At 45.2% G+C, this 24,471-nt stretch overlaps 1 protein-coding gene across 4 annotated transcripts in view; it reads left to right on the forward strand.

Moving 5' to 3' along the window:
• The window catches only part of LOC110492317 (transcription factor SOX-6), a 158,698-nt gene that overhangs the window by 126,854 nt on the left and 7,373 nt on the right, over positions 1 to 24,471 (forward strand). For all 4 annotated transcript variants that reach the window (XM_036951228.1, XM_036951218.1, XM_036951247.1 and 1 more), the window contains 6 exons: positions 1,767 to 1,843; positions 7,784 to 7,933; positions 9,010 to 9,184; positions 9,925 to 10,106; positions 17,294 to 17,402; positions 18,728 to 18,901. In XM_036951228.1, coding sequence (XP_036807123.1) covers positions 1,767 to 1,843; positions 7,784 to 7,933; positions 9,010 to 9,184; positions 9,925 to 10,106; positions 17,294 to 17,402; positions 18,728 to 18,901 — 867 coding nt within the window. The remainder of the gene's footprint in view (positions 1 to 1,766; positions 1,844 to 7,783; positions 7,934 to 9,009; positions 9,185 to 9,924; positions 10,107 to 17,293; positions 17,403 to 18,727; positions 18,902 to 24,471) is intronic.

Genomic DNA, 24,471 nt, shown 5'->3' on the forward strand with positions numbered 1-24,471 from the left:
TTCAAGTTAAGATGTGGCCCTTAGTGTCTCTCTCTCTCTTTCTCTCTCTCTCTCTGTCTCTATCTCTCTCTCTGTCTCTCTCTCTCTCTCTCTTTCTCTCTCTCTCTGTCTCTCTCTCTCTCTCTGTCTCTATCTCTCTCTCTGTCTCTATCTCTCTCGCTGTCTCTCTCTCTCTCTCTTTCTCTCTCTCTCTGTCTCTCTCTCTCTCTCTCTCTCTCTCGCTCTCTCTCTCTCTCTCTGTCTCTCTCTCTGTCTCTCTCTCTCTCTCTCTTTCTCTCTGTCTCGTTCTCTCTGTCTCTATCTCTCTCTCTCTCGTCCTCCTGCAGTATTTTACACTCTTTCTCCGTATCTTGCTTGTACTTCTGTTGCCCATGAGATCAGCAGAAACCTGTGTGAGACAAGGCTCACTTCCTGGTTGGTCATTTAAGGAGCAATTGATTGGCTATAGTGAATGGTGGAATGTTGTTGGTCATGATGCGCTGAAAGCATGTCAGTTGCACAACACATGTGTGGCATGAATTTTCACACACACACACGCTCGCGCACACACACGCACACACCCACCACAGACTCCCTCTCCCTGGAGTACATGGTATTCCCAAGGCAGTATTCTAGTCACCACCTGCTTTCCATTTTCTACTCTTCCTTTTCCACATTCCATTCTTTCACACATTCCAAGGCCCAGGATTTGTCCCGAATGGGCACCCTATTCCCTATATAATGCATTACGTTACCGAAAGACTTGTAGTGCACTATGTCACAGGAGTAAAATAGTCCCATCAGCAGGAGGATATGATTATCTTCAATCAAAGTGCTAATTTCTAACAGGAAATGAGTTTGAGGCTCTTGTAGGCTGTAGTTTAGCTGTGAGATCTAGCGAAAGAAATAGAACTACGGATTTTCCGTGAAGTCACAAGGTTCTTTTGAACCCCCCCCCCCCCGGGGAGATTATCTGCGCAACAGAGTGATCAAATGAAGATACGACACCTGTACAGATGTTACTCAACAACATGTTAATGAATAGATCAGGGATCATCGACTAGGTTCAGCCGCGGGACAATTTTTCTGTGGAGCGGACGGTCGGGGGGGGGGGGGGGGGGGGGGGGGGGGGGGGGGGCGGAACGTAATTGCAAATAATGAGTAGACTGCAAATTGACCGCAAGCAGCACAAATAGATATTTGACGAAAACATGATCATTTCGAACCTTGCTTATGTAGACGATCACGTGTCTCTATTATGCATGGGAATACTTGGGAACACATTTCCTAAATGTTAATCACTTGGAGCTGATTTCCTGGTGTTTTTACAGCAAATGTATATGTTTTTATGGTCAGGATATTTGGGGGCCAAATAAAACCCCCCGTGGGCTGGAATACTGGAATACTTTATGGGGCTCAAAATAATACATTCTAGCGTTTTTAGAGTACTCTTGTAAAACCTAGCGCAAGAACATAAGACATCTTTGAGAGAGGAGATGGAATAAAAAATGATACAATTCAGTAATAAAGTTATCCCTCAAGGAGGGGTGGCCTGTGGTTATCTTTTTTTTTGTGACAGTATTTTAATTGTATTTTTTGTTGTGGAGGAACTAGACATTTAGGGAAGCCACCTACAGGAATGAGTCAAACAAACAAACAAAAGAGAGAGAGAACCAGAGTGAGCAAATAGGTCTGGAGTGGGGAGGGGTGCAGGCTTTCTCTCGGTGTGGTAAACTCCCTTGTCTAATCCCATGCTGTGTGTTGTGTTGTCTCTCCCCTCCTGACAGGTGATAACTACCCCATGCAGTTCATTCCAACCACAATGGCAGCTGCAGCCGCTTCAGGACTGAGCCCGCTCCATCAGGTAGGCCCATGTGCTGCTCCTGCAGTGAAACGTTTCCCGTAGGATCTAGGACCAGCTCCTGGTCCTAAAACTGACCCAACTTCACCCTACACCCCCATGTGCTGCTCCACAAAGGAAAGATGCTGATATGCTAACAAGTATTTAAAGTGCCAGGATTTAGGCCTACCAAATATCTGCACCAGGTGCAAAATGTATTTTATTTATTTAATTTAGTTCTAGAGGGTAGATCCCAATAAGCCAATGTTATTATCAGTTTGTGAAACAGTCGAACCCTAACAAACTAACTCGGCATTAGCGACAATGCTAACTAATCAACCCCCTATAGACTCCCATGTTTACCAAATCCTATAGACTCACGCTATTAATCTCTGAAACATGTCGGGCAGAGTCAAACAAAGGCCAATGTGATAAATCACTTTGGTATTCCAAGTTCCAACCCACCAGCACAGCACCTGGCTTAGGCAATTCGTCATCTTTTTTTTTTATGGGTGCTTGACACCTGTGGTTAGCAATTGGCACGTATATATAACAGCTATCATAGAACATGGCTACACAAGAAGAGGAAGAACAGGACAGTCTTCCTCTCTCAGGCCAGGCTCTGCTTCCTATGTAGCTCTGCCGCCTGAGAGACGAGTCACGGCGAGGACACAGTGAGATGACAGCGAGACATAGCCGGCAAAAAAAGAGACATCGTGTGACGCAATGGGACACATTAAGACACATTGAGACACAGCGAGACACATTGAGGCACAGCGAGACACATTGAGGCACAGCGAGACACATTGAGGCACAGAGACACAAAGGTTGTGTTTACACAGGCAGCCCAATTCGGATCTCCAACCAATTGGTCTTTTGAGCGATCACATCAGATCTGTTCACATCAGATCTTTTTCAGAGCTGATTTGATTGGTCAAAAGAGCAATTAGTGGGGTAAAAATATCCTGAACTCGGCTAACTGTGTAAACGCAGCCAGAGAGACAAATTGACACAGCGTGAAATGAAAGATGGACACTGTGAGATGAAAAAACGACACACAAGCGAGATACAGAGATACACACAGACAATAGGTAACAGGCCTCAACAGCTCCATTTGTCATAGCAGTACGAAACAGTCTCTACAACGTTGAGAAAAATAGTGTGTTTTCACTCTTATCGTAGTGTTCGAGAGTCAAAGAGCTGCAGATGAACGTGTGTCAGTGTCATTGTCTACTGTATGTATCGGGGACAAATGTAAGCATACATCAGCTGGAGTGAAAGAAAGAAAGAAAGTCAGCCCAATTTTCCGCTAATTGCTCTTTTGACCAATCAAATCAGCTCTGGAAAAGATCTGATGTTGAAAAGATCTGATGTGATTGGTCAGAAGAAAGAAAGAAAGACAGAACGAAAGAAAGAGGAATACCAAATCCATTACACTCCTATAAAGTTCTGCTTCTATTTAAAACTCTTTAAAGATGGAAGACAAGATCTGATCTCCACGTCTCTTGCATTCCACACCCTTTATTGATTTTACCTCAACAATAAGTTGCGCTTATTAAAGTCATAGGAAGGGAACTAGAATACAGCTAATTCACTCATCGTCTTTCCTCATTCATGACCTGCACAACAAGCTGCAGAATGTTTTAGGAGCCAGGGGTATGCATCCCAAGTTGCACCCTTTAGAAAATATATACATCTATATAGTGCACTACGTTTGACCAGGACCCATAGGGTTCATGTCGAAAGGAGTGCACTATATAGGGAATAGAGTGCCATTTGGGATGCAAACCTAAATGTCCCCTTGCCACCGTGGGAACTCCGTCATACAATTGTTTCCAGTCCTTATGGCCGGTGTCTCGCGTCTGCAGTCTTGTTCAATCAAAGAATAATGCGCGTGCAATGGAGTTGCTTTGCAGACGTTCCTGTTGTCGTCACGAGACGTCGCGTTTGCAGATCTTTGTGTCCTACTGCATGTGATTTCCTTCATGGCAGGACATTTGTGATTTTTCACGAGTTTATAGGAGAATCGAGTCTAAATGTTTCGGGGCATTGGCCCAACTTGAGGAGTGGTGATGTGTTCTAAATGAGGCTCAGCTTTGAGTATACAGTATGAGAGGGAATATCATATGTGTGCAATATATATATGACATGCTTAATGTGAATGTTTACACGTGCGTTTACACACGCATGCACACGCATGCACACACACACACACACACACACACACACACACACATAGGAATACACCCGGATACACACACACACACATAGGAATACACCCGGATACACACACACACACACACACACACACACACACACACACACACACACACACACCAGGAAGTGTTTCATTTAGCCTTTCCTTAGTTAGTGTCAGGCAGACAGGCAGTCCATTCCCCCCCTTCTCTCCTTGCTAACCTGCTGAAAAAGACAAAACCCCATTTGTTTTCCTGATCAATAGAAACCTAGCTAGCTAAGGGGATTCTCCCACTCCCCCTAGGGGCAGATCTAGGATCCATGTAGTCTTAGTCCTTATTATCTATCAGGAACAAATGATCCTAGATCAGCACTACTCAGCCCTCAGATTCAGATGTATAAAGCACAATAACATGCTTTCTCTTGCGTATTATTTCACTAACCTGGCTATCAAAACCAGCATTGATGGAGGAAAATTACACTCATCATTTAGTTTCAGTCAAATTAGCACTAACTGCCAGAGCTCCCGTCCAATAATCAGGCAGCGAGGGGTCTTTTTGAAGACTGTTTGTCAATTTGTAATTTAGAAAATCACTGCATTGTCTTTCCTCAGGGTTTACTGAAAAGCGAGAGGTCCGATTGGCGTTGTTTACGTTGCACATTGGCTTTTAGCCTGGCCATTGATCCCACTGTGTTTTTTTTCCGGGAAAAGGGAGAAAAAGGCCTGTTTTTTTACGCTTTTGTTTGTTAGACAGTTCCTTAAACGGCATTATGCCAATTGGCAAGGATAGGGTCGACGTCAGGTAAACAATAGTCAAATTGTACATTTACAAGACTCAATGTGGCTAAGAATGACTGTGGCAATCTGCACCGCTTGACTCTTCAGTTACAGTCGACTACCGTGTTTTGTCAGATCTACAGTGCATTTGTAAAGTATTCAGACCCCTTGACTTTTTCCAAATGTTGTTGTGTTACAGCCTTGTTCTTCTCATCAATCTACACACACTACTCCGTAATGAAAGAAAAAACAGGTTTAAAAAAAAAAAAAAAAAAATGTATAAAAATGTCAAACTATTCAGACCGTTTCCTCAGTACTTTGTTGAAACACCTTTTGCAGCGATTACAGCCTCGAGTCTTCTTGGGTATGATGCTACTAGCTTGGCACACCTGTATTTGGGGAGTCTCTCCCATTCTTCTCTGCAGATCCTCTCCATCTCTGTCAGGTTGGGTGGGGAGCTTCGCTGCACAGATATTTTCAGGCCTCTCCAGAGATGTTCGATCAGGTTAAAATCAGGGCTCTGGCTGGGCCACTCAAGGACATTCAGAGACTTGTCCCAAAGCCACTCCTGCGTTGTCTTGGCTGTGTGCTTAAGGTCGTTGTCCTGTTGGAAGGTGAACATTCGCCCAGTCTAAGGTCTTGAGCGCTCTGGAGCAGGTTTTCATCAAGGATCTCTCTGTACTTTGCTCTGTTTATCTTTCCCTCGATCCTGACTAGTCTCCCAGTCCCTGCCGCTTAAAAACATCCCTACAGCATGATGCTGCCACCACCATGCTTCACCATAGAGATGTTGCCAGGTTTCCTCCAGAAGTGACGCTTGACATTCAGGCCAAAGACTTCAATCTTGGTTTCATCAGACCAGAGAATCTTGTTTCTCATGGTCTGAGAGTCTTTAGGTGCCTTTTGTCAAACTCCAAGCGGGCTGTCATGTGGCTTTTACTGAGGAGTGGCTTCCATCTGCCCACTCTACCATAAAGGCCTGATTGGTGGAGTGCTGCAGAGATGGTTGTCCAATGGAAACAGGATGCACCGGAGCTCAGTTTCGAGTCTCATAGCAAAGGGTCTGAATAGTTATGTAAATAAGCTATTTCTGTTTTTATTTGTAATAAATGTGTAAAATGTTAAAAAATAAGTGTTTCCGCTTTGTCGTTGTGGGGTATTGTGTGTAAATTGATATGGATTTATTTATTTTTGATTCATTTTCGAATAAGGCTGTAACATAACAAAATGTGGAGAAAGGGAAGGGGTCTGAATTACTTTCCGAATGCACTGTATGTGTGAAGCTCTTGTCTGATGTTGTTTTGGCAGCCATATTTAAAGGGGCGGAGCATTCCTGTTTTAGTTTGTGTGGGTGTGAGTGTACTTGGGTATAGAGGCCCATACCTCAGACTTCCGGTGTCTAACTGTCTTACTCATTCCCATACATAATTCGTGCTTAGTAGAGAGCGAGACAGTGTGTGTGTGTGTTTGTGCATGTGCAATGGGCCTCCGAGACATTCCGCGTCGATATCCCAGCTCTCCTCTCCTCCCCAGTCGTATGAACAGCAGCCACGCACCGCGGCGAGTAACGCTTGCGGCCACTAATGATTGACGTGTGAGGCCCCACCAGTCATTCAAAGCACATTCTTGCGCAGATCTCATATCGCCAGAGGCCCGGGCGCTCCTCGTACGCTCCAAGGAAAATAAGCGGTGTGACATCAGGGCTTTGTTTCATTGCGGCGAGGGCACCTTCTGTTTGTGTTTAATATCGGGAGAGGGCCGTCCAACTCACTGCCTGAACCCCAGAATAAGACGGCGCGGCGGTCCTCCGCTCCGCTCCGCTGCGGTGGGTCTCGTGTGTCTGCCGCCCTCCTCCCGGACCTCAGAGCTCCCAGGAGGCCTAGCAGTTTATACTGAAGTGAAATTAGATCTCACAACACTGGGGCCATGAGAGACTGGGGAGAGAGGAAGGAGAGGGGTGGGGGGAGTGAAGAGTGGGGAGGGGAAGGGGGAGAGGAGTGAGGGAGGGGGGAGAGGAGAAGAGAAGATACATGAGAGAAGGAGAGAGAACATAAAATTAAAGAAGAGTGGTGAAAGGGAGAGATTAGAGGTGGGGAGGAGAGGAGTGAGGGAGGGGGGAGAGGAGGAGGTAGGGAGGAGAGGAGTGAGGGAGGGGGGAGAGGAGGAGGTAGGGAGGAGAGGAGTGAGGGAGGGGGGAGAGGAGGAGGTAGGGAGGAGAGTGAGGCAGGCCAAGTTTTACTGAACACATTTCTGGGTGGTTTTCCTGCAGGATTGGGGCTTTGATATGTTGTCAAGTCCTCAGACGGAGGTTGACAGCGGTTTCAGGCAGTGGTCAGAGCTTTGATTCAGACTGCTGGACCTCAGACAGAGACTCTGTGTTTCTCTTTGCTAGATTGTTTAAAAAATATATATATTTACCAAGTGTCTTGGACTGAATTGAGGTTGATTCTCAAGAGTTATTCTGTGAAGAGTAAGAAATATATATACATGTGTACTCTGTCATTTAACTTTTAAGCATTTCTCTGACTCAAAACCTCAAACTGGATCCAAGCGTTGATATGAATCAACACGCCCCTCTGTTCCAAGCATCAGTTGAATGAATTGGCGTCGTAGATACACCGTTGAGGATTTGAGTTAAATGTGCTTTCTCTGGAACCCAACCTTGGTAAACAAACATATTCTTCCAACAATGTTCACCGTTATCTTTTTCATTCTAGCTTCAAACCGATCAACTAAAGACAAGTGCTCTGTGTTTTCTCTCAGAATTGTGTGTGTGTGTATGTGTGTGTGTGTGTGTGTGTGTGTGTATGTGTGTGTGTGTGGTTGGCTCTGACACACACATCACATTGTAGACAGGAGCTTTGCCAAGCAGGGATAAGAAAACGATACACTGAGTCATACAAAGAGAGGAGGCGGGAAGTAAGTGTCCGACTAAGGGCTGGCTGCTGATGTTAATCACTTGTCGGTTTCCCTATTTCCTCCCTTTGTAGCAGCTGTACGCTGCCCAGCTGGCCAGCATGCAGATCTCGCCCGGAGCCAAAATGGCCTCCCTGCCGCAGCCTCAAAACTCCTCAGGCCCCCTCTCGCCCTCTGCCTTGAAGAGTAAGAAGAGAGCATCGAGTCCTGTCACTCACATTAAGGTGAGCTGTCCCTTTATGCTTGACTTTGTGTGTTTGGTTTTGGACCTTGGTTATCTATGAATCACTGGCTACGGCAATGATTCAAGTGAAAGGGAGTGAACATGTATGCGCTCATACGGAGACACACAGACACACACTCATGGAGTCATTGGCACTGGCTGCTGCTTGGCATGGGCTCAGACCTCTTCACTGGAGCGAGCTCGAGACCATACTCGTAATCCTGACTCGACGAGGCAATAATGGGAGCCATGTGTCTATGTGGGGTCGCTGCAACCAGCATCACAATAGACCAGAGTCAGAACTCACCGCAGCTGTACAGTAGTACTCTGGCCTTGGAACGTCCACCCTTCCCTAACCCCTTTCCACTCTCGCTAAAGCCCACACTGGCTTCCCACCCGTCCCCCCAGCCTCCCAAATCACGTTCCTTCTCCTCTCCTCAAGACCGGTTTCAAATTAAATCCATGTTTGTTAGCGTATCCTTCACCACACAAGAGGCTTCCTCTTTTCCAGTTGTTGTCCCCTTCCAGGGATTTCTCACAAACTCAATGTGAGGCGATGTGGTCATGAACCTTTGATTAGGAAAGAGAGGATAAGACACCACAACAAAAGTCCCATTGGCTTTTTTTCAACCCTACTGGATGATGAGATAGTTAAGGGACTTTCAATTTGAGCGCTGGAGTGGTGAACAGTACAGCCCTGTATTTTTGATCGAATTGATCAAATGTATTTATAAATGGCCACAACCTGAGAGGGGGGATAATTGAGTAAAGACCTGTAGCAATCTGAGGTTGAAAATATAGCTGTGTAGCCTTATTTTTCTCATCCTCTGAATAATGTGCTGTCCCAACACAGTGGCCTGGGGAACACCACAAAAGGCTTAAAGCACTCTCGCACTCTAAAACACATTATACACACTCTCCAACCAACAGCCAAGTTTTTCACCAGGTCTTCACTTAAAGCAGTTTGTTATAATACCTTCATAACACCGTCAAAATACTTTCCCATGTAACAGGGCCATGGTGTGTTTTTCAGCCTTCGCTTAGTTCTGTGCCCACTCTTTCTTCTGTCTTCCCCAGGAGGAAGGATCGACACAGCCCCTGAATCTCTCAGCCCGACCCAAGACTGGCGAGCCCCACCACTCCCCATCCTCGCCGTCACACAGCCTGTACCCTGGCAACAAGAGCAGGCCCATCAGCATGGGGAAGAGGCGCATCCCCAGCCCCCTCTCCAACATGGGCAGGGGCTCACTGGGTGGGTGCAGGGAACACACACATGCATGCGCAATCACTCACATTAGGTACACATGTAAATGCACACAAACCCCTTCACGCTGCACACAAACAGTCCTAGCATCCTCCGCTAGTTCAAGTCACGAGATTTCAACCCCAATTAGACCAGTCTAAAGCCCTGTATTTAGCCCCCCTGAAAGACCCAGTTAGCGGAAGCAGTGAAACCCAGCACACGTTATTTGGTTTCAAGAGACTTCCTAACATCATTGTCTGCCCTGTAACATAAACCGTTATGCTATCTGTGATTAAGCCCAATGTCAAGCCTCTCATTACGGTGAAACTCTTTTGCTCGGTCTTCTAGAGCCGCTTCACTCGTGTTTCCTTCCTATGTGCTATTTTTTCAACCTTTTTTGACTGGCCACCCGTTAGAAAAGGAAGGCAACGGAAAGTTTGCACCCCACGCTGTTGTTTAACCCAAAATAAACCCCTAGCCTCAACCCCCTAGGCACACGTGTTCATCTGAAAGAGCCGGATATGTACAAGCGATACGGTAACAGCTCCACCTCACCTTCGGACAGTCGCGGCACATATAGCTATATAGCTCTCTACGCATGTCTCAAAGAATAGGAGCTACGGTCGGTGTCCCTTTGGATTCCAACGTTTTTCCTGTGAGTTCACGCACAGCAGTGATTTCAGATCGGTCTGCTGCTCTGTCCGTCACAATCAGACCACTGACAGGGGCTCAATGCTTCCCGCCCACAGACATCCTGTCTAGCCTGAACCCCACGCCACTGTTTGGGGACCAGGATGCGGTGATGAGCGCCATCCAGGAGGCGAGGAAGATGAGGGAGCAGATCCAGAGAGAACAGCTTCATCACCAGCAGCAAAGCCTGGAGGCCAAGCTCACAGCCCTGAGCGGCATGAGTTTCAGCAATGGCAGCAAGGTCAGTGTCACGGCACCGATAAAGACGCACGCACACACGCACACACACACGCACACACGCACACACACACACGCACACACACGCGCACACACACACACTAGCTACTATCTAATTAGCGCTATTAGCCTCACAATGCAGACAGAAGCCTGAACAATGTACACTTGTCTTCTCACGTGCGCACCTGTAACGCCATTCTCAGATTGACACAGGGCAAGCCCAATTCTGTCATTCTGTCACTTTCTCCTCTCAAGTCATGCATGTACTGTACAGGGGAAATTGTAATGTCTGCTTTTTTTTGTTGCTCTGGATCCCTGGCCAGTGCTCTTGAGATCCTAACTTCGTTCATGTCCACATGGCCACCCAGAAGCCCAGACTGCTTTGAACAGCCAGCAGCTGGGCCGTGTGTGTGTGTCCGTCAGTGTGCGCGCGTGTGTGCCTGTGTGTGTGTGCCTGTGTGTGTGTATGTGTGTGAAGCAGGGGGGGGGGGTTTGAGTCCAGCAGCACCTCTTGCCCCCCCACCCCCGCCCCCTAATCCTACACCCATGGGGACCCCAATGTTAAAAAATATCTTCAAAAATATCAATCAGATCTGTCAATCATGGGACAGGAGCAAGGGAAAATACATTTTGAAAAGAGGAAATGATCCTGCCGTCTTCCGAAGGGATTGATTGATCCCCATGTTGGCAGACAGGAAGGAGGAAAGCGAAGATGAATCATGAATATTTCAGCGATGCATACTTTGAACCTCTTCTCCCACAGCCCCAACTAGGCCAAGCTTAATGTACATATTCAAGTAGGATATCTGCTTTTGATTGGGAGTTGTTTGTTTCGCATTAAGTGGTTGAAAACATTCAAAGTGGTGAAAAATATTCTGCTATTTATCAGTGTTTTGAATGTGTTTTTTTTTTGTAGATTGGTTTACATGATCCTAATCGAAACGTCTAAATGTATCAATTATCTTAAAAGGTCCAATGCACCCGTTTTTTTATCTCAATATCAAATATCACATTTCTGGGTGACAATTAAGTACCTTAATGTGATTGTTTTCAATTAAAATGGTTAAAAAAAAGAATAAAATGGCTTCTTAGAAATTATCAAGCAAGAATTTAGCTATGACTGTCTGGGACTGGTCTGAGTGGGGAGGGAAAAACAGAATCTAGCTCTTATTGGCAGAGAGGTTTGAAACTCGCTTTCTTATTGGTCTATTAACTATGGTATATTATTGGTCACCGGGCAGGCCAAAACTCCATCCCACCAAACAGCTCTTACACTAATAGGGCATTAGCATCATTTTTACAATTTTACAGTATTATTCCAACCTCATAGTGTGGAAATATACAGTACCAGTCAAAAACACAGGACAATCACATTTTTGACTGTACTGGGCCTTTACATGATCAAATTAAGCTTGGTTGATTGTGAACAACAGGTTTTTAGGTGAGTTTCTTATGCGTTTCTCTGTTTCCGCTCTCACTTGTACCAACACTATATTTTCCGACTTTATAAGAACAAACCGAGAGATGCAGCTATTTACTTTATGGCTCCATACCTTCTAATAAAACTTTGGAATCCCTCAAAGTAATTGTTTCCGTTTCTAAAACAGGGCAGGCCAGTGTTTGTAGTTCAGTGTTATTCGTTACCTAACAACAGTTCCTCGAGCGTGCTTTTCTGAGCTTTAAAAGTATCCTTTTTCTGTAAAAGGGAGCTTTTTCTTTTTAGACACTCATAGGATTATATCTGTCTTAGTCCATTCATGACTCACCTCCTCCGTTCTGCAAAATGGTACCACTGTACAATTCAATGGAGATGCTACACTCGTGTATTTCCGTCTGAGCGTCATGCTTTCTTGAAAAGCATTTTCTAGCAATATTTGTTGCTATTTTGGGGCCATTTTTATAGACATTCTTTAGATGGGCATTAGATTAGACAGTCTGAAACGACTCAAACACGTGATCCACCTCAGCCATAAAGGGATTGAGTGAGGTATCCACACAGATGAATGGGTTCTTATGCCACAGCTTGGGTTGGAGAGAGTGTGCGGCGTAACTTTATATGAAGCTATGCTGATGGTGTCTGTGTCTGTGTGTCTGTATGCATGCATGGGGCTGGCCGCCACCACAATGTATAATGTCATTATAGCTCCCCTTATTCACAGACGCTATAGCGCCGTCCAGCAAGTGGCCTTGTGGAGTATCGCGTTATGCTTATGCTGCTTCCAAAAGGGCCCGTGGCTGCCAAGCAAGCACACTGAAATAGCACTGAGTGTAAGTGGGTGGGTGTTGTGTGTATGAGAGAGAGACTGTGTGTGTGACACTGTGTGTGTGACACTGTGTGTGTGTGTGAGAGAGAGATTGTGTGTGTGAGAGAGAGAGACTGTGTGTGTGATACTGTGTGTGTGATACTATGTGTGTGACACTGTGTGTGTGTGTGATACTGTGTGTGTGACACTGTGTGAGTGTGTGTGAGAGAGAGACTGTGTGTGTGATACTGTGTGTGTGACACTGTGTGAGTGTGTGTGTGAGAGAGAGACTGTGTGTGTGATACTGTGTGTGTGATACTGTGTGTGTGAGAGAGAGAGACTGAGGGTGTGTGTGTGTGTGTGCGTGGAGTAAGTTTAGGCCAGTTTTGAGCAAGCGAGCTGCCCCTGCGTAGAGCGTTAATGCGTCCTACTCAGGAGAGGACTAGTGCTTTATTTGAACGCCCCTGTCACTAAACCCACTTAACTCTGTCGGTAGTTGACATGAGCTGTCGGGACTACTCAACTACGTCACACCAGCTCTTTAGTGTGCCACACTGCAGGGAAAGGAGGGAAGGTTGAGGAGAACATTAGAATGGGGATGCCTTGAGTCAAGTCCGGCCAGTCACCACACAGCCGTCTCTTTTGCCTGTCGTGCTATGCACAGGGTGTGATGGCGCGCGTTGTCATTGGTAGGACGCGTCTCATCGTTTTTTTTGAGCTAAGTCATGTATAAGTACTTTTGCGTTAGCGTTGATGTTAAAATTCAAGGCCTATAAATGCAGTGCCCGCCATAATTATTTGGACAGTGACAATTTTGTTGTTGTTTTAGCTCTGTACTCCAGCACCTTGGATTTGAAATGAATCAATGACTATGAGGTTTAGGTTAAGTTCTACTAGACACAAAATCATCTGAAAAATTTACCGAATCAAACAGGAAATGCATCCAACGAGTTTGTAGAGTCCCAAGCTTGATGTAGTCATTGTGTGCTAGGAATATGGGACCAAATATTATACTTATGTCACACACTGACCATCGTTTGCTTTGTATGTTCTATGTTTTGTTTGGTCAGGGTGTGATCTGAGTGGGCATTCTATGTTGGATGTCTTGTTTGTCTGTTTCTGTGTTTGGGCCTGATATGGTTCTCAATCAGAGGCAGGTGTTAGTCATTGTCTCTGATTGGGAGCCATATTTAGGTAGCCTGTTTTGTGTTGGGTTTTGTGGGTGAGTGTTCCTGTCTTTGTGTTTGTTACACCAGATAGGGCTGTTTTCGGTTTTTCACGGTTCTGTATATTGTTCTATTTTCATCCTTATTAAAGATGTATCACAATAACCACGCTGCGTTTTGGTCCGCCTCTCCTTCAACAGAAGAATCACATGACAATATAACTGAATTCGTCCCAATACTTTTGGTCCCCTAAAATGTGTGTGTGTGTTTGTGTGTGGGGGGAAATAGTTCAACCGATATGGATGAAAATACCCTCAACTGAAAGCTACCAGTTGGCATATTAACCTCATAGTCATTATATCATTTCCAATCCAAAGTGCTGGAGTACAGTACAGCTAAAGCAACAACAAAATTGTCACTGACCAAATAATTATGGCGGGCACTGCATTTATTCAACACTCTTTTTTAAATAGGGTGGGCCATGAGCTCCTTTAGTTTCAGTGGGCAACAGGGCAAGGCGTCTGTGTTGAGAGATGACAGGCATAGTGAGGGACAGAGGGAGAAGGGAGAGGAGGGGTAGGAGAGAGGGAGGGTTACTTCACTGCTCCTTCAGTTTCAGTGGGCAACAGGGCAAGGCGTCTGTGTTGAGAGATGACAGGCAGAGTGAGGGAGGAGGGAGAGAAGGAGGAGTGAGGGATTTCACTGCTCCTGGAGGAAGCTGTTAACATTTGTGGGTCGGTGAGAGAAGGGTTTGCCCGTATGTGTCGCCGCGGTAATGAGCTCAACACGACGCTGATAAAACTGCTCGGCCGGCGCGGTGTTTATAGGGCTGCCATAGCAACCCGTTGAAACATGTGCCCATGAGAGCCTAGCCAATAGAGGAGCTCTGTGTGTCTTTTTTAAGAGTTGAATGTTGGACAAGCCTCAGTCCCATAAAGTAACAATTGTATATTTTTTAAAACGTTCTTTTATGGCTTTGAACAATGTAGCTAATGCCGATTATTCATAATTGTTGTCATTTACGAGCGAGCACGTTGGACTTCTGACTGTAGGCTTGCTGCCATACTAAGTACGGGTGCAGATTAAGTCCCAAATGACTTTTTGGGGGACTTTTGGGTGAGTCCTGATTTGATCTTGAGTTAGTCCTGTAGACTGTTTCCAAGTGTTCTGTGAGTATTGGAATTGAAATTGGCCCCTTCAGTTTCTCTGCAGGCAGAGACTGGCTCTTTAAAAAATCGTTACAAGTCATTGTCTCTTTATTGTCTGTATTCGTCTCCTATAAGGTCTTTAGGTGACTCGAAAATCCCCCGTTGAAGGTTTTTTGGCAAAAATATCCTGGTAGTTCATGATGCCGTTAAGGGCCCCGGGGCCTGTAGAATCAGAAACAGCCACATAACATCAAAGATCCACCGACATATTTTTACAGTGGGTATGGGGTTATTTTCGCCTTGTGCGTCCTGATTTCGACACTAAACCCAACACTGGTGTGCGTGGTCAAGGAACTCTATTTCAAATCAAGTTGTATTTGTCACATGCGCCAATTTCTCGGGCCTTCCTCTCTGACACCGCCTGGCATTGAGGCCCTGGATGGCAGGACGCTCTACTAAGCAGTGATGCAACCAGTCAAGTTGCTCTCATTGGGCGCAGCTGTGGAACTCTTTAAGGATCTGAGGTCCCATGCCAAATCTTTTTCAGCCTCCTGAGGGGGAATAGACATTGTCGGGCCCTCTTCACGACTATGTTGGTGGGTTTGGACCATGATAGGTCCTTAGTGATGTGGACAGCAAGGAACTTGAAAGCTCTCAACCCGCTCCACGACAGCCCCGTTGAGGTGAATGTCCATGTAATCTGACCAGAGCACTAGTTTCAGTCCAAGTGCCAATGCCGTTTCACCAACTCCAGGATGACGTAGAGCTTTTTGGCGATGCACACCAGTGGTGGGTTTGGCATTGAAATGACAGTACATAAACAGATATCTAAGTACCCCATTCCTGCTGTAAAATATGGGGGTGGAGCTTTGATGTTATTGGGCTTTTTTTTGGTCCTGGGGCCCTTGTTAAAGTCAACGGCATCATGAACTTGACCAAGTACCAGGACATGGTTGCCTCTGCCTGAAACTTGGCCACAAGTGGATCAGTAACCCGAAGTACACATTCAAATACACAAAGAAATCATTCATTGACCACAAAATCGCCGGAATTGAAATCCCATTGAAAACCTGCGGTTTGAATTGAAGAGGGCCGTCCATACGCCCAGACAAAGGATGTCAAGGATCTGGAAATATTCTGTATGGAGGAATGGTCTATAAAGCATTTTAGAAAAATGCTCAGTGCCATTATTAAAACAGAGTTGTCAAAATCTCTTTCTATGAGCAATTGTGTTAGTTCCAAATAATATAATGTTTTTGATCATACAATAGAGCTCAGTATTTGAATTATATATTTTATACAGTCATTTTTCCTCATCTTTATCAAGGGTGCCAACAATTTCAGACCCCGCTGTGTGTGTGTGTGTTTTATTTATATATATATAACAGTCTTTTCCACCACAGTTTTGGAGCGTGGCAGACTCATTTGACGGAGCGGGTGGAAGGGTGGACAGTGCAGGATAAGCAGAGACTCAGTAGACAGGAAGGGTGGACAGTGCAGGATAAGCAGAGACTCAGTAGGCAGGAAGGGTGGACAGTGCAGGATAAGCAGAGACTCAGTAGGCAGGATGGGTGGACAGTGCAGGATAAGCAGAGACTCAGTAGGCAGGATGGGTGGACAGTGCAGGATAAGCAGAGACTCAGTAGGCAGGATGGGTGGACAGTGCAGGATAAGCAGAGACTCAGTAGGCAGGATGGGTGGACAGTGCAGGATAAGCAGAGACTCAGTAGGCAGGATGGGTGGACAGTGCAGGATAAGCAGAGACTCAGTAGGCAGGAAGGGTGGACAGTGCAGGATAAGCAGAGACTCAGTAGGCAGGATGGGTGGACAGTGCAGGATAAGCAGAGACTCAGTAGGCAGGATGGGTGGGGAGCATCGAGTCAGTGGCAGCTTACATGGTAGCGCTGCGCTGGATAGATCTGGCGAATGATCTTGTTCTGTGGCCATAAATCATTTTGGGGGGGGGGCATTCTTTGTCTTTCCCGCTCTCGCGCGCGCACGCTCTCTCGTCATTTTTCCTGTATTATTTGACTTCATTTATTCTCCTGTTCTCTTCTCTTCTTCTTTTCGATCCGGTCTTTTCTCAAAAACCTCCTCCCCTACCTCCCCTAAGCTGCAGTGGCTGTCTTTAAACTCTTACCTCTCGCCAAAAGCAGTGTGTGAGAAAATACGAGTCGAGTTTGCCACACGATCATTAGCACAAACCTACTCATATAGACCGCCTCTAAGATCACAAAGAAGAGCAAAACCTTTGATCCGAAGACGGCCAAATTACAATGCAAACAGCTACACATTGAAGACCGAAACTTGTTTGCTGTGTACGTTTGCTAAATTGCTGAATTTCTTTGAGAATGTGTGTTCTGTGATGTGATGATTGTGTTATTCTCTGAGCCCTTATACCAGAGCTTTAGAGTCCTCTTAATTGGACTCTTAATAGCATTTTCACGCTTTTAGGCAGACCCAAACTGTACTGTGCTGGCTTGGATATTTATTTTCACATTGTTCTTTCCAGCATGGTTCCGACAACTGTGGTGCGTGCGTAAACCAGGTCAGCTCCGTAACAGCTCGGCTCGCTTGGCTCGGCTCCGTAGTGTGAATCAACCCTTATTGACCTTTGACCTCTCTGTGTTTTAGGAGCGGATGCACTTTGAGAGTTTGAGTCAGCACCTGGGCAACCTGGGAGAGGATGATGGAAAGACGGGCCACAGGGTCATTGACCTCACCAGACATGAGGATGTTGATGGTGAGTTTCCTCTTCTTCCCCCCCCCCCCTGCCTTTCTTTCAAAATGTCTCAATAATATGTTCTTTCTTTGTTTCAAAACATTTCCAAAGAAATCAATTTTTCTCCCTTTCTGTCCATCTCCTGAAAGTTCTACATACACATCTCTTTCAGTTCTCCATACTTTTACGTACGTTTCATACTGTACAGTACAGTGTGTTCTGGTTCATGTTTATGACTGTGTGTATGCTTGCCATCCCTGTTTATATGAATGTGTATAGAAGTACATTGCCGCTGTATGGTAGGAGTAATAGTAGGAGACCAGAGGAGAAGAGAGAGGGTCAGACGGATCTTTAACAGACAGGAAAAGAGGTTGGGTTCGAGGCAAAAGTGGGCACATCCTGCTCAGGCTAAATAGATGACGGTGACCCTTCACCCTGGGCCCTTGGTTAGATAGCGCCACTTTTGGGGCCTCTTTCAACTGTGTTCCCTATGGCAGAGACACAGACAGAGAGATCGTCTGCTCTGCACACAGGTATTCACCAGACCCAAATATTTATTGTGTTCTCCTCGGATCGCCTCAGTAAGTGGACACTTGAATGTCCAGGCACAAACCCCTGCCTTGCACCAATAAGGCCCACTCTGTGATATTTACAGTTGTTCAATACCCCCATCACAACCCCTGAACTTTATAGCAAACCAAATGACGGGGCTTCCGTTTAGTTTTTCAAATTAAGGACCTGTAACACGACACAATTGTTCAGTGGGCTTCTTACTGTACGTCGACGAGGAACACGAAGCGGTGTTCTAGATTCTCCCCCTCTTTCCAACCCACCAAACACTGTTTGTGTCTCAGACAATTCCACCCTGCCGAAGTATGCAAACAGAAGCAAGGCAGTTAAAAACGGAATAGGTTTTTAAAATATTTTCTGGCCCAGAAGCCCACCTGTTTTCTATAAAACACCCAGTGTTTACAGGTCACGGTGGATTGGTAAGCATTCATCAGGCTGTGGTTTGAAATCAGAGCTGTAAACACGGGACCGTAAACAGAGATGTTATCTGTCTGATAATCAGAGCGTCGTTGATGGCGACCGCAGCCAGGGGGTCCACCACCTATTTCTGCGGCCTCTATGCTCTTCTGTGTAGAGTAGACAGACCCCATCCTTACTGTAAAACACAAGTGCACACACACACACACACACACACTTTCAATTGTCCCCTCCCTCACTGTCTGGAAGCCACGCTCTTAGACATACTGTGCAATGTATGTACTCTGTGGCTTAAAAGTTTTTTTACACGAACGAGTGAGTGATTGAGTAAGTCATGAAATGGCCCTCCCTTCCCACAGGTGTCTCCTGCACTACAGAGGCCCGGGTCTTCAGGGAGACCAGGGGAAGGAACAGTACTGAGCCCCACATTAAGAGACCCATGAATGCCTTCATGGTGTGGGCCAAGGACGAGAGGAGGAAGATCCTGCAGACCTTCCCCGACATGCACAATTCCAACATCAGCAAGATCCTGGGTAAGATGGCAGAGCTGTGGTCAAGTGGTAATACTCCCTGGCATGTGGCATATAAAACTCCCCACCGGAGACCAGGGTTCAATCCCGTCCTTCTCACTCTTTCTCCCACATGCCTGTTTGATTTCCTTACTCTCTGAATGAAGTGTCAAAAATAAATAAATATAAATATATATTAAATATGCCCTCCATATACCGTGGCCTTGTTATGGTCATACAGATTCTTTCAGTTGCAAAAATTAAGTGGATTGATCTACCACAGACAGCAATTGCTTTCAGACGAACCATCAAACAAGCAAAGCGTCAACACAGGATTAAGATTGAATCCTACTCAAATCAAATCAAAGTTTATTTGTCACGTGCGCCGAATACAACAGGTGTTTACAGTGAAATGCTTACTTACAGGCTCTAACCAATAGTGCAAATAAGGTATTAGGTGAACAATAGGTAAGTAAAGAAATAAATCAACAGTAAAAAGACAGTGTAAAATAACAGTAGCGAGGCAATAAAAGTAGCACCGGTTAGTCGGGCTGATTGAGGTAGTATGTACATGTAGATATGGTTAAAGTGACTATGCATATATGATAAACAGAGAGTAGCAGTAGCATAAAAGAGGGGTTGGGGGGTGGTGGGTGGCAGGACACAATGCAGATAGCCCGGTTAGCCAATGTGCGGGAGCACTGGTTGGTCGGCCCAACTGGGGACCCATGCCAAATAGCTAAACCGGCTCTGATGCTCGTCGGATGTGGCAGGGCTTGCAAACTATTACAGACTACTAAGGGAAACCCAGACGCGAGCTGCCCAATGACGCGAGCCTACCAGATGAGCTAAATGCCTTTTATGCTCGCTTCGAGGCAAGCAACACTGAAGCATGCACGAGAGCACCAGCTGTTCTGGATGACTGTGTGATAAAGCTCTCAGTAGCCGAAGTGAACAAAACCTTTAAACAGGTCAACATTCACAAGGCCGCTGGACCAGAAGGATTACCAGGACGTGTACTCAAAGCATGTGCGGACCAACTGTCAAGTGTCTTCACTGACATCAACCTCCCCCTGACCGAGTCTGTAATACCTACATGTTTCAAGCAGACCACTATAGTCCCTTTGCCCACGGAAGCAAAGGTAATCTGCCTAAATTATTACCGCCCCATGGCACTCATGTCGGTAGCCATGAAGTGCTTTGAAAGGCTGGTCATGGCTCACATCAACAGCATCCTCCCGGACACCCTAGATACCGCCCCAACAGATCCAGAGATGATGCAATCTCAATTGCACTCCACACTGCCCTTTCTTAGCTGGACAAAAATAACACCTATGTCAGAATGCTGTTCATTGACTACAGCTCACCGTTCAACACCATAGTGCCCACGAAGCTCATCACTAAGCTAAGGACTCTGGGACTAAACACCTCCCTCTGCAACTGGATCCTGGACTTCCTGACGGGCCGCCCCCATGTCGTAAGAGTAGACAACAACACGTCTGCCACTTTGATCCTTAACACTGGGGCCCCTCAGGGGAGTGTACTTAGTCCCCTTCTGTATTCCCTGTTCACCCATGACTGCATGGCCAAACACGACTTCAACACCATCATTAAGTTTGCTGATGATCACCAACAACGATGAGACGTTCTATAGGGAGGGGTCAGAGAACTGGCAGTGTGGTGCCAGGACAACAACCTCTCCCTCAATGTGAGCAAGACTAAGTAGCTGATCGTGGACTACAGGAAAAGGCGGGCCTAACAGGCCCTCATTACCATCGACGGGGCTGTAGTGGAGCGGGTCGAGAGTTTCAAGTTCTTTGGTGTCCACATCACCAACAAAACTATAATTTATTTATTTTTTATTTCACCTTTATTTAACCAGGTAGGCTAGTTGAGAACAAGTTCTCATTTGCAACTGCGACCTGGCCAAGATAAAGCAAAGCAGTTTGACACATACAACAACACAGAGTTACACATGGAATAAACAAACATACAATCAATAATACAGTAGGAAAATCCATGTACAGCATATGCAAATGAGGTAGGTAAAGAGATGTAAGGCAATAAATAGGCCGTGGTGGCAAAGTAATTACAATATAGCAATTAAACACTGGAATGGTAGGATATGCAGAGGATGAATGTGCAAGTTGAGATACTGGGGTGCAAAGGAGCAAGATAAATAAATAAATACAGTATGGGGACGAGGTAGATTGGATGGGCTATTTACAGATGAGCTATGTACAGGTGCAGTGATCTGTGAGCTGCTCTGACAGCTGATGCTTAAAGCTAATGAGGGAGGTAAGAGTCTCCAGCTTCAGAGATTTTTGCAGTTCGTTCCAGTCATTGGTAGCAGAGAACTGGAAGGAGAGGCGGCCAAAGGAAGAATTGGCTTTGGGGGTGACCAGTGAGATATACCTGCTGGAGCATGTGCTACGGGTGGGTGCTGCTATGGTGACCAGTGAGCTGAGATAAGGCAGGGCTTTACCTAGCAGAGACTTGTAGATGACCTGGAGCCAGTGCGTTTGGCGACGAGTATGAAGCGAGTGCCAGCCAACGAGAGCATACAGGTCGCAGTGGTGCTTTGTTGCGAAATAGGAAGCCGATTCTAGATTACATTTTGGATTGGAGATGTTTAATGTGAGTCTGAAAGGAGAGTTTACAGTCTAATCAGACACCTAGGTATTTGTAGTTGCCCACATATTCTAAGTCAGAACAGGCGGGCAGGTGCGGGCAGCGATCGGTTGAAGAGCATGCATTTAGTTTTACTTGCATTTAAGAGCAGTTGGAGGCCATGGAAGGAGAGTTGTATGGCATTGAAGCTCATCTGGAGGTTAGTTAACACAGTGTCCAACAAAGGGCCAGAGGTATACAGAATGGTGTCCTCTGCGTAGAGGTGGATCAAAGAATCACCAGCAGCGAGAGCGACATAATTGATCAGATAAGGCGCTACAGAGGGTAGTGCGAACGGCCCAGTACATCACTGGGGCCAAGCTTCCTGCCATCCAGGACCTATAGTATAGGCGGTGTCAGAGGAAAGCCCATTAAAATTGTCAGACTCCTGTCACCCAAGTTATAGACTGTTTTCTCTGCTACCACACGGCATGCGGTGCCAGATCGCGATTACATTGACACCCCTTCCTTTTGTACACTCGCTGTTTGTTTGTTACCCTGCGCATTGTCACTTTGCCCCCACCTACATGTACAGATTGCCTCAACTACCCTGTACCCCGGCACACTGACTCGGTACCCCCTGTATATAGCCTCGTTATTGTTATTCTTATTGTGTTACTTTTATAATTACTTTTTATTTTAGTCTACTTGGTAAATATTTTCTTCTTCTTGAACTGCGCTGTTGGTTAAGGGCTTGTAAGTAAGCATTTCACGGTAAAGTCTACACTTGTTACATTCGGCGCATGTGACAAATAAAATTTGATTTGATTTAAGCGGTTTTGAGTGTGAAAACATTTCAAATCTTTCCAGAAGGCCTTGTGAACAAGTGATAGTGGAAGATGTACAGTTAACAAATACTCAGGCTGCGTCCCAATAGTTCCCTTCCCTTCATGAATTTGGATGGAAATGATTGTTATAAGATATATGGTAGAAACTCCCTCAGTCTAGCCATACCCCAACTCAATGCTTGTACATAGTAGTGAATGATTACACACTTCAGGGGAAAGGAGAGATTATTGGAATGTAATCTCAGTGTATGTGGCCTGATTTAAGAAGAGGGCGGCAAGCTCTAGGAAGAGTCTTTGTGGTTCCAAACTTCTACCATTTAAGAATGATGGAGGCCATTGTGTTTTTGGGGACCTTCAATGCTGCAGAAATGTTTTGGTACCCTTCCCCAGATCTGTGCCTTGACACAATCCTGTCTCGGAGCTCTACGGAGAATTCCTTTGACCTCATGGCTTGGTTTTTGATCTGACATGCACTGTCAACTGTAGGACCTTATATGAACAGGTGTCTTTCCAAATCATGTCCAATCAGTTGAATTTACCACAGGTGGACTCAAATCAAGTTGTAGAAACATCTCAAGGATGATCAATGGAGACAGGATGCACCCGAGCTCAATTTTGAGCCTCATAGCAAAGGCTCTGAATACTTATGTAAATAAGGTATTTCTGTTTTTCAAATCCCAAGCATTTTCACCTCGTCATTATGAGGTACTGTGTGTTGATTGCTGAGGATAATTGTTTTCAATTCCATTTTAAAATAAGGCTTTAACGTAACAAAATGTGGAAAAGGTCAAGGGGTCTGAATACTTTTCGAAGGCACTGTAGATAATGTCTTAAGAGGGTGTGTGCCTCATTTAAAACAACACTGCCGTATGAAACAGAAACTGAATGTGTCCCCCCCCCCAAGTCCACCTAAACGTTCAATGATGTATTCAAACTATTGTAAATCGGTCAACTACCAATCGATCAATCTGATCTTATTTAATCATTCATATTAGAATAAAAAACATCTTTATAGAACTCACACACACCCATATAAACTCCGTCTCTCTCTCTCCCTCACACACACACATCCTCTGCTGTGAGACTGACTGGGGTGATGGATATGTGTAGTGAAAAGTGCTTCTTGTGTTGATACTAGCATTGATACTGGGATTCACACCCCTTGTCTTTTTACACATTTTGTTGTGTTATAGCCTGAATTTTAAAATAAAAAAATATGTCTTGTCACTGGCCTACACACAATACCCCGTAATGTCAAAGTGGAATTTTGTTTTTAATTTAATTTTTTTTTTTAAATTTTTTTTACAAATGAATGAAAAATGAAGAGCTGTAATGTCTTGAGTCAATCAGTATTCAACCTTTGTTGTGGCAAGCTTAAATAAGTTCAGGAGTAAAAATGTGTTTTAACGAGTCACATAAGTTGCGTGGACTCACTCTGTGTGCAATAATGATGTTTTAGCTGTTCTCCAAATAGCATTTTAGAGTTTTAAAATGTTAATTATTAAAGTAAGGTAAAGAAACAGACAACACTTTGTTTTAAGTTTAAAGCAGTATGCCTTTAATAAATATTGATTTCAATCAAACCTTCCGTTTGCCTTATAATACTTGTTTATTCTGCGTTTCATGATTCAATTTATTGTGGGGCTTGATGTGGGTATGTCAGTTAATCACTGGACAACAATATTTCCTTCGTTGGTAGCTTTTTAAATCAAAAAGTAAAATCACTCCTTGAGCAAATTTGACTGTATGTTCACGAGATTCGATTCTCCCTGCGACTTCACCAGACGACCACTGGGTCCACTGCTCTGTGACCCTGAACGTCAGATTTCGTGGTAATTTGATCAGACTGCTATCCGTGGTGCTGAATATAAGATATTGCTTGGAAAGGGCTCCCTCAACACCTTTTTTTTTGTGTGTGGATTTTTTTTCTTTTTCTTCCAGTGATAAGGGTCGCCGACCCATGCACTAGGCCAAAATGTTTGGCTTTTGAGCAAACGGTGTCAAATGACTTTAGTCATTTAGTCAGTGAATTGAGGCAAACTAAACGCTGTATTAAATAAATAAAATCCTTGCACTTTGCTCATCTGTCGTATACATAGACCATTGTTCAACATCACTGAAGTTATCATTCTAAAG

This window comes from Oncorhynchus mykiss, chromosome 2 (assembly GCF_013265735.2).
Source record: "Oncorhynchus mykiss isolate Arlee chromosome 2, USDA_OmykA_1.1, whole genome shotgun sequence".
Lineage (NCBI taxonomy): Eukaryota > Metazoa > Chordata > Actinopteri > Salmoniformes > Salmonidae > Oncorhynchus > Oncorhynchus mykiss.